We start from the raw sequence: 10,284 nt of genomic DNA, 5'->3' as shown, positions 1-10,284 counted from the left end.
CTGGTGCAATTCATACTATCTGATCATTTACTCATATATCTTACAAAACATATCACATTGTGGAACTTCCCTTTTGTCCCCTAAACATAATCCATGAAGATATAATGGAACATAAAGTGAAAGGAGGAGGAACTGTTTGTGTATATATATATATACACACAGACATGCATCCATTCACAGATTTAATTATTGAACCCAATCAGAGTGTGTTGAATATTTAATATAACTAAATGAGGACAATATTCAGAACCCGAGGAACAGTGAAGAGCATGCACTATTTAACTTTGCATCCATACAACTTAAGAATGTAAGAAATTAAAAACTGTCTCTCTCTCTCTCTACAAAAGGAGTGCTAGCTCCAAACTGAACAAATGAAGGGAAATGGATCAGGAAGAAAGAAAATGTTTTTTTTTTCCACAAGAAGCTAATTAATGCTAAGGTGTTTGGTTCTGATTCTGCTGTTGTTCACGTGTGGAGGAAGAGTTTATGTGATCGAGATTAACCATATTGAGAAACTCACTGTGAGAAAATGCTTTTAGACCCAAGAAATCTCTCGTCAAACTATCATCACTTCTGCTTAGTTGAGATTGATCTGCTGATTTTGAAGGAGTAGTAGTAGTATTACTTTCCTGAAAGTGGGTATTCTTTGGTCTTTTTGGATTCAACATTCCAATGAAAGCCTGACCAAAAGATGGCGACCCATCAAACCCAGATGACAAAGAAGTCATCATATCATGGAGAAACGAAGAAGAAGGGGCTGCAGTGTTTGCAGTTGCTAGTTCCATGAAACCAGAGGCAGCAGCTTTATTTGGGACAAACCCACTTTCACATGAGGACAAACCCAGACCACCAGTAGTAGTACCAGCGTTTGCTTCAGACATGTGAACTTGGTGGGGCCTATGGACTGCTGGCTCAGGTGATGGGGAGGGTTTGTTGCTGCTGCTCATGGTCACACCCATTTGAGCTGCTTTTTGCAGCAATGCAGTAGCAGACATGGGTGGGAAAGTAGTTGGTGTTTGAAAGTGAGAGAGGGGAGGATTAGGGTTTGCTTGGTGTCCAAATGGCTGGGGAATATCTAAAGTGTTTGATGAAAACAATGGTGAAGAAAGACTAGTCTGTGAGGGGCTTGGGGCAGCAGCAGCAGCTTCTCCAGCTAACCATGGTGGGATATTGTTATGATGACCTGGTTTTTGATTGAAAAGAAGGTTGTATTCTGCTTCTCTTTTGACTGGAAGTTCTTGGAGGACATGACCACCATGGGTGTTTAGTTGTTGCAAACTGATTAATTGGGACCCTGATGTGCCTGGTTGTTGTATTTGGGTTGTGATTTCTCTTGCACTCTCTTCTGCTAAAGCATCACAGAAGGCTCTGTGAGTGATGAAACTGTCCCTCCTGAAAACATATATAATATAATATAAATAAAAGCACAATAAAAACAAATCAAAATGCAACAACTTTTTGTATTTTCTCTCTTCCCCAACTAACAGTCTAACAGTAGACAGTGCATGCAAGTAATAATCCATTAAATTAATTAAGTGTTTAATCAAGACAGCTGGTTACATACCCAGATGAGGGTTTTGTCAAAAGAGATGAATATGAATCCAAAGAAAGAGTCTAATCCTATTGAATGTATGGATCTTCTCCTGTTCTAAGGCATTCTGTTAACAATTAAACTATTGAACATGAAATGAAATTGGCTGAGAATGAAAGAAATCTGAACTCAGAATTGGATTGAACTGTGAATCTTAGTTTCTTACCTTGAGAAAAGGGTGCCACAATCACATCTGTACTCTCTGGTGCCACAAATCTTGGAGTGAGCTTTCCAATCTGATTGAACAGCGTATTTCTTTGAGCACTTTTCACACTTCCACTTCTTCTCACCATGCTTTCTGCAAAAGTGTTTCTTGATCCCAGTGAGGTCTCCCAGAGCCCTTGAAGGGTCATGGTGCACACATGATGTTTCTGGGCACACATAAACTTTCTTGCTGATCACCTCTTTGTTTGATCTTTGCTTTAGCTTCCATGGCAAGTTGTGTCCTCTTCTATGAAGCTGAAGGTTCTGGTCTCTCTGAAACCCTTTGTTACAGATCTCACACACATATCTGTTTGTTGCCAAGAGACTCTTTGGAGATAAAGCTATCACTTCTGAATCTGGGTCTGGTTCAATCAAAACCCAGCTCAAGTTAATAAAAACAAAAACTTTGAATCAATTAAAGTGAGAAAATTAGAGTTGGGTTTGAATATTTGAGACCTGGGTTTCCTGGTAAACTTCTTTTCTTCTTTGCTGGTGGTGCCTCTGCATACCCAGAACCAATTTCAATTCTTGCACCAGAAGAAGCACTTACTTCACCAGATGCAGAAGTCAAATTGGACATACTCTCATCCATCATAAAACTTGGGGATGATGACACAAACTGCAAGATTCATTGATACCATACATATTAGCATCTTTCACAGGGATCTTAGTGGAGAAACCCTAATTTAGAAAAAAAAAGTAGTAAAAGTGGAAAAATGATAAGACTAATAATGAAGCTGATTCAGGGTTCTCAAGAATTTGACATAAAGATCCATACTTTTGTTCAATTTTATGATCAGTACCCTAGACGATAAGTGAGGTAAAGAGACAGAAGAACTAGAAACAAAAGAAAGAAGAAAGTAATAATACAAATTCTTAAGTGGGTTTTAGCACCCCCATGATATACCTTAAAGCCATCAATCATCCTTCATGGATCCCAAAGGCAAACTTTGCTTGTGATGAGTTCATACCAACAAAGAAGATCCAACAAAAGCTAGCTAGATACAAAAGTGGGGTTGTATATATGTATGTATACAATTTAGTAAAAAAAAAACCAAGTGAAAGAGAGAGGTGAACGAGAAATGATTCCTTTGAACACACAGCCTCACACCCTTTCAAAAAAAATCATAAACCAGGCTTTGTACTGACTTGCACTTTCTGTCTTTTCCTTTGTTTTTTTTCTCTCTAGTCCTAGAAAATTTTGTAAATTAAATTATTGATTTTGCTTCTTTTTCTCAAATAATGGAATATATATTGACCTTACTTGACATCAAAAGTAGATAAAAAGCAACCAAGTGAGAAAAAGAAAGATTAAAGGCTTTTTGAAGCACTAAAAACCGATCGATCAACATAGAGATTAGAGAGAGATGCCATAATAAGTTGATTAAAAAAGCAAAATCCCTTTTCTTTTTCTTTTTTTTTACTCTCTATGTGCACTTATTACACTGGAAGGAATGATTGGTTCATTGATTGAATTATTCCAGCAGACATCATGGGTTAATTAATTACTTTGAATTTTTAGTTCCATTTGGAGAGGAACCCTAAACTTTAATTTAAATTAAAAAGCCAAATCTGACATTTTTTTCTCTCTTTATAATTTAGATAGTGGAGTGTAATTAAAATGAAGAGAGGGTTGGTCCCCGGCCAACACTGCCTATATATATATATATATATATCTCATCATGCTTTGAATTATTCTCAAAAATCAAAAAGATATGTGGAGGCACAACAAAAAGGACAGCTTGGTATGAAAAGAATTTTATAGGTTGACTGTGTAGTAAGATTTAGGTTTATATATGGGGCTTATATCTATAGTGAATGACCCAGTGAAACCTCTACCGCTCGTGGACGGAGACTTTATGCCGAATCACGTAAATATCTTGTCTCTTTACTTATTTGCTTTGATTTCTCTGTTTTACTAGTGTTAGGTGTTTGATTTAATCAACCTATTTGGTACTTTGCTTGTGGGTATATGAGTTTTAGTACAACAATACAATCTTACACGTTGAACATCCGATATGGAGATAAACTCAGTTTATCATGCTCACGTATGTAGAAATTTCCTACTTGAAGATAGGGTTTGTTGGATCGAAGTTCAATGCGTGAGCACAAGAGTATTGCTTCCAATGAGAATCGAACTCGGGACTTTTTGAATCTACACGGTTCGACTCCAGACACCAGTGCATGGTGCAAGAAGATAAAAGGTGACTCACAGGCGTCAGTATCACAAAACTGTGCAAGCCAGCTCTTCATTGTAGCCTAAATTATGTGCCTCTCATGCCCCTTGTTTTCTGGCTTTTTCACGTGAATTCATATAACTCATTCTCTCCTTTTTCTCCATGAAAATGATAATGTTGACGTATATACTGAAATCTGTGTATATCTGCATAACAAAGTTGCTCTCCTGCCCCTCCATGTTTATCTACAAATATAAAAAATAATCTTTTTATCACGCTGTGTGGTCACAAGTTGAGCTTTGGCGCAACTTACTTTCTCGTCATGTGAGAAATTGTTATGCTTAAACAAACAATAATCCACACAATAGCACCAATTAGGTTGATCAATCAAGTACCCAAACACCAAATAAGCAAGTAAATCAAGTAAAAAGTTAAGAGACGAAATTTACGTGGTTCGACAGAAAATCTACTCCACTAACGGTAGAGATCGATTGTTTGCACCATGTTGGAGAAGAGAAATCAAAGTGGAGAATTCATCAATACAACAAAATCAAGCTTTTAGAGCTATCTCACACACACAAATAGTGTTTTCTCTCACAAAAGGTGGCTCTCAAAGTGTGCGTGCGAATAAGGGTAAAAACCCTTACAATTTCAAATTTATACAACTGGTCCCGACATCAAAATCCGATCGATCGAGCTAGGTCTCGATTGATCAGGATTTGCCATTGTTATTAAAAACTAAAAGGGGTGCGAACTGTCCGAATAGTTGCTATTGTTGTCCGGACGGCACCTGGGCCCATCCGAACAGCAACCCCAGAATTGCAAAAAAAAAACAGCTTCTTCCTACAAGAACAAGCCAATAAAAAACCACATAAACTTCTGTAGGAAGAAGCCAATAAAAAACCACATAAACTTCTCTAAGTGCGGATTTAACGAACATAATTTAAGCTCATATCATATATCCAAAACATAAACTTATGTGTGATATCGTTCTCGGTTAAAAAAAAACAAATGAAAACATCTCTACGTGTGTCCATGTCCTCAGGGCTGAGTGGGTTGATGTGTCTTCCTTCACTTCACTTCACTGTGTCTTGAGAAGGGAAGCAAAAGTATTATTATTTAGTTTGTCTGTATTAGGACTTAGCATGCTTAATTTATCATTACTTTCATTATATCAACATTATGATCCCCAGCTCATCATTCCTTCATTTAATTTTTTTTTTATTTGAAAGCAACATCATGCCTAGATTTTAGACTTCGAAAAATGTGTTCTTTCTCTACATAAAATTATTGTAAAGTGGGCCTAAATAATTATTGTGGCAATAACACCCACATATATATATACACCTATATAACCCCTTTGTGATTCACCCTTTATGTTTGCCTTTTGAATTGTGAATGAACTATAGATTCACCCCCATAATGTTACCCTACCCTTTTTTTAAATTTTGTAAAGTTTAGGAGCTATTTATAGATTCACCATAATCATGATCCTCCTTTTTGATCCAACATCTGTGTGTATAGGCATGTGTGTTGGTAGTTTTTTTTTTAAATATCGTTCAGAAATTGGAATCGAATATTGGGTACACATATGTTTAACTCGGTCGATTGTCAATCGAACCTTGTGTGTCAAGCAATTAACACTCAAAAAATACGCGTATCAAATAGTTAAACACTCACAAAATACATATATCGAAATAATAGAGAGCTTGATACTGATAAAAGGTTATTATATGAAGTAAAATTACTTTAATAAATATGATAATTTAAGATAGTTATTATAGCATGGGTATAGTATCTTCTTTACAATACATATATTGAAATTAAGTTATATTAAAATTAAATTTCAATTATGTTATTGTAACTATTTTTAAGAATTAAATTTTAGATATTATAATTATTAATCAAAAAAATAAGATAAATAAGGTTAACAAATTTTGATAGCTTACCAACCAATCAACTGGGCTATTTTTGATCATGGGCCAAGTCCGATGCACTTGAAGGTGTTCAAGACTTTGAGTTTGGGCTTATTGCCGGGTCTTTATTGGGTATTGGGCCCATTAAGTGATGTAGTGACAGAAAAAAAGTGGGCCTTGTTTTCTGTTCTGATTGGCTTCTTTGAATAACAGTGGACTTCCGCTACTTGGCATCAAGTATGAGTCGGTTCCGGATTGGTTTTGAGTCAGACAACATCACGTATTTATAAATTCTTAGCTTTTGTAGCGTGTGATGGGGTTGTATTCATGACACCATGGAGCTTGGATTCTTGCTTGGAATATAAATGTGAATGGTTCTCATTAGTTTAGACTGCCGTTGAAGTGCCTTCCAAGTGTTTGATAATTTGCTTGCGAGAAATTACTGGTATCGGAAATGATTCGAAACGGAAGCTGGGTTCCCCGCATCACAATAATAGAAGTGGAGCCATGGACGTGCAGAGCGATCTTTATTAGAGAATAATGGCGCTAACATAGACATGTATAGAATAAGACTGGCGGTTACCTAAATTTGTTACAGGTACCAGTGGATACAATTAGGGGTGCGAAAAATTGGTTCCGGGTCGGATAACAGTACGTGTTTATGAAATATTTACATGTTCGGACCCTAACTCGGATTGGATTTTGGACGTACTTAGTTGATCAAACCCAGATTGATTTAAGTAAATCAAACAATAACTTAATTCAGGTTAGGATATGGATAAATAAATCAGATTTCTTTTCTTTTTCTTTTTTCCTTGATACAAGTAATAAAATTCACAATTTGATTACCACTTCATTTGAGGGAATTATTTTTTTAGTCTTCTAATCCATGAATCAAAATATACAAAAGGAATAGTAAGACTGTAAGACAGAGAGATTACTTATTACATTTACACGTGGGAACCGAAGAACCGAAGAAGTCGCGCTTATCCGTACATCCTTCCCATTGAGTGAATTCCCCTTCCCCGATCTTCATATCGCCCAAAAAAAAGGCTAAACTTTCTTTTTGGGTTCGTTTGTTGATCAAACTCGCTGAATATTGAACTCTGCAATCCATTTTCGGTGATCGAATTTTGATCTTTGTTAATCGTAAGCCAACGCCCATTGTCAAGAATTTGTTTATTGCGAGAGGGTTCCATTTATCTACTCGTTTTCCAGGGAGTTTAGCCGTTAGCGGGAAAGATTGATTCTTTTTTTTTTCTGGGTTTCTTGGGAGATCAAAGAATGAGCAAAGATGTTGATGGCACAGAAAAGAACATAGCGAGATATGTTTGGTTGAGTAACTTCCACAGGGATCTGTTGGCTGGGGCGTTCATGGGAGGAGTGGTGCATACGATTGTGGCACCGATTGAGAGGGCCAAGCTGCTTTTGCAAACCCAGGAGAGCAACCTCTCTATTGTGGAAGGAAGGAGCCGTAAATTCAAGGGTATGATCGATTGTATTGTTCGCACGGTCAGAGAGGAAGGCATTCTTTCGCTCTGGAGAGGCAATGGCAGTAGCGTCCTTCGTTATTACCCCTCCGTCGCCCTCAATTTCTCCCTCAAGGTATTCATAACCGTTTTCTTGATTTCAATGCGCGTATCAGACTTGTTGATTTCTTTTGAGCTCTAGGTGCTTGATAAAATGCCCGTGTGATTTAATTTTTCTTATTATGCGATTTCTTCAACTCAATGCTTGTATTGGACTTGTTCGCATATTTGGTGCACTAGGTGCTTGATAGAAACTTTAGAGGGTAATGGTATTGGAGATTTCGTGTAAAAAGATTGAACGTGTGAAAGAAAGTTAGTGTATAATCGTTGGGTCTCAAGATAGAGGAGAGAACCCCATGGGTTGGAAGTATAGAGAAAAATTGACCTGTTTGTTAGATTGATTCATTCATGATACCTTCACAATGCAAGAGGGTTGATAGCGGTATTGTTGTAGAAATACCTGGTGTGGTATGGAACCTTCTATTGCTGATCTTCCTGAGGCTTTATGAGATAGCAGGTGGGAGAAATAGGCTTTGCTGGGAGAGATCATTTTCAAAAGAAAGGAGTTTTTCCCATGGAGTGTGTGATTAGTAGAGATGCAATGGGTGGAAATTGGACACCGTTTGATGGATTCTTTTATGCAATTTACGAGATAAGCCCAAACATCAATCTTGAACGTTTAAAGTGGAGAGGGGGTAAACTTAGCATTAAGAACAGTCACTTCTCTCTACTTTATGTAAATGCTTGCAATGAAAGCTTTTCCTGGCATAATCTTTTCTTCTTCTTCTTCTTGTTTTTTTTTTGTTGTTGTTTTTGTTTTGGGAAATTTTTTTAAGGTGGTACTGCAAAGAAATTACGATTATAAAGGTACTGCAAAATTAGAGAGAAAAGGAAAGGACTATTTTCTTATTGTCTTCTTAGAACGAATTTCCTGGAGCAACTAAAATTCGAAGCAATCTGTTGACCTTCTGTTTTGTTACAACTAATAGAGGTTGTGGACTAAAAAACAGTTTTGGCGAAGTTTAACTTTTGAATTTGGTAGCAATAGAAGACTTGATATACAGGTCTGAGCAAGCAAATGAAATGAGAGCAAAGTAGCAAACTGCCCCAGTTGTGCCCTATACATGATCAATAGGCCAGAGATTCAACCCCACTGCCCCCAAACACCAAAAGCATGCATACCGATAAAAAAAAGGATAACAAACTGTGTTAGTAGAGCAAGCTGGTAGAACATCTGGTTTTGTTACCATTTTGTCAACAAATTGCAAAAGAGGGAGTGAACTAGCACAAGAGCTGCACTGGAAGTCTGGAAAAGCTAACATCCTCATGATTTTATGATGCACTGGAGGAGATGACATTGGAAATTGTGACACCGTGATATCGAAATTCAAAAGCTCTATGGCTCTATGCATCTTTTCCTCGCCTATTTGTGTTGGTTATATGGCTTCTACCCCACAAGTACACATTTTGAAGGGCTTATTAATGTCTTCGTATTGGACCATCGCAGTTGTAGGTTTCTTTAGTGAAGGTCTATTGGACTTGGTTTTGTTTCCTTAGTTGCGTGCATAAAACCTCATATATGGTTTGCCTCCAGTATGGGGAAATAAAGTTAGTGATAAACCATAGATTTTATAGTAAATAAGAAATATTCATATTTGGTTTAGTTGAGTTATATACTTTAACAAGAGCAAGAATGTAGCCTAATCAATTTTTCTTTGCAGGATCTTTATAGGAGTGCTTTAAGGAGTGGCAACCCTCTAGACTGTCAATTTCTGTCTGGTGCATCTGCCAACTTCGTTGCCGGTGCTGCTTCTGGTTGTACGACATTGATTCTAATCTACCCACTCGATATTGCACATACCCGCCTTGCTGCTGATATTGGAAGAACTGAAGTTCGTCAGTTTCGAGGTATCAGCCATTTCCTTTCCACCATTCGCAAAAAAGATGGGATTCGAGGAATTTACAGAGGGCTTCCTGCCTCTCTGCATGGGATGGTTGTCCATCGCGGATTATATTTTGGAGGTTTTGATACTATTAAGGAGGTTATGTCGGAAGATTCTAAACCAGTACCTCTGTGGAAGCGTTGGATTGTAGCTCAGGCAGTCACAACATCTGCTGGGTTGTTGTCATATCCATTGGATACAGTTCGAAGGCGGATGATGATGCAATCAGGCTTGGAAAAACCAATGTATCAAAGTACACGAGACTGCTGGAAGAAAATTTATAGAACAGAGGGGGTGCCTTCATTTTATCGCGGGGCAGTTTCAAACATGTTTAGAAGTACCGGTGCTGCTGCAATACTGGTTTTGTATGATGAAGTCAAGAAATTCATGGACTGGGGTGGGTTGTAGGCATTCTTAGCACTAACCAATCTTGTGGTTTTCCAGCCTAGCAAAATAATTAGAATAGGATTGCTTCGGGTTCCATGGCTGAAGAATCCTGTAGAGCTCAAATGAGCTTGCATACACACACTACATAACACATACCTACTTTTAGGCTGGTACCATTTTATATCTTGATTTTTTGTCATTGGATATTGAACTGAAGGTGATGGACTGATGGTTACGGGCGGTTGTTAACAGGCTGCTGCCAATTCTGTCTTTGTATTTTACTCAAAACAGATGTTGAAGCCTGAAGCCAATGTGGTTTGGTAGTTGGTACAGATTCTTGTTGGAGTTGAAATAGGTTGTGCTTCTGATTGAATCCAAATGGTGGGGGCTTGCTTGAGATTTGAAGAGTCACCCATATTTTTCATTACTTGGAGAACGTTCTCCACATGTTAAGGATCTAGATATTTTTTTGTCATAGTTATTTCAAAAATTAAGATGGACGCACATGATCCATGTGAAATCGTATGTCTTACATGA

General features: G+C 37.5%; 2 protein-coding genes across 2 annotated transcripts; one reads left to right on the top strand and one right to left on the bottom strand.

Annotated features, from left to right (window-relative positions):
* Positions 1-205: 205 nt before the first annotated feature.
* Positions 206-2,908, bottom strand: LOC119992967 (protein indeterminate-domain 7-like). The gene is made up of 4 exons (XM_038839819.1): positions 2,703-2,908; positions 2,252-2,414; positions 1,758-2,157; positions 206-1,392 (listed from the first exon to the last, which is right to left on the bottom strand). Exons 1-4 carry the CDS (start codon positions 2,718-2,720, stop codon positions 435-437), a joined length of 1,539 nt encoding a protein of 512 aa, XP_038695747.1. The 5' UTR covers positions 2,721-2,908; the 3' UTR covers positions 206-434.
* A 3,945-nt stretch (positions 2,909-6,853) lies between these two features.
* LOC119992849 (probable ADP,ATP carrier protein At5g56450) lies at positions 6,854-10,144 on the top strand. The gene is made up of 2 exons (XM_038839636.1): positions 6,854-7,493; positions 9,139-10,144. Exons 1-2 carry the CDS (start codon positions 7,173-7,175, stop codon positions 9,766-9,768), a joined length of 951 nt encoding a protein of 316 aa, XP_038695564.1. The 5' UTR covers positions 6,854-7,172; the 3' UTR covers positions 9,769-10,144.
* Positions 10,145-10,284: the final 140 nt, after the last annotated feature.

The sequence above is a fragment of the Tripterygium wilfordii genome, chromosome 23 (assembly GCF_013401445.1).
Source record: "Tripterygium wilfordii isolate XIE 37 chromosome 23, ASM1340144v1, whole genome shotgun sequence".
Taxonomy (NCBI): Eukaryota; Viridiplantae; Streptophyta; class Magnoliopsida; order Celastrales; family Celastraceae; genus Tripterygium; species Tripterygium wilfordii.
The sequence above is the reverse complement of the archived record's forward strand: the minus strand, read 5'-3'. Positions and strand labels throughout refer to the sequence as shown.

Bases quoted from the DNA above. Each gene is read 5' to 3' on its own strand.
- LOC119992967 (XM_038839819.1), bottom strand. The intron at 2,158-2,251 runs GTCTCAAATATT...TGATTGAACCAG, and splicing joins AAGTTTACCAGGAAACCCAG to ACCCAGATTCAGAAGTGATA. The intron at 1,393-1,757 runs GTAAGAAACTAA...ATATGTTTTCAG, and splicing joins TGTGGCACCCTTTTCTCAAG to GAGGGACAGTTTCATCACTC.
- LOC119992849 (XM_038839636.1), top strand. From the start codon at position 7,173: ATGAGCAAAGATGTTGATGGCACAGAAAAGAACATAGCGAGATATGTT. The intron at 7,494-9,138 runs GTATTCATAACC...TTTTCTTTGCAG, and splicing joins CCCTCAATTTCTCCCTCAAG to GATCTTTATAGGAGTGCTTT.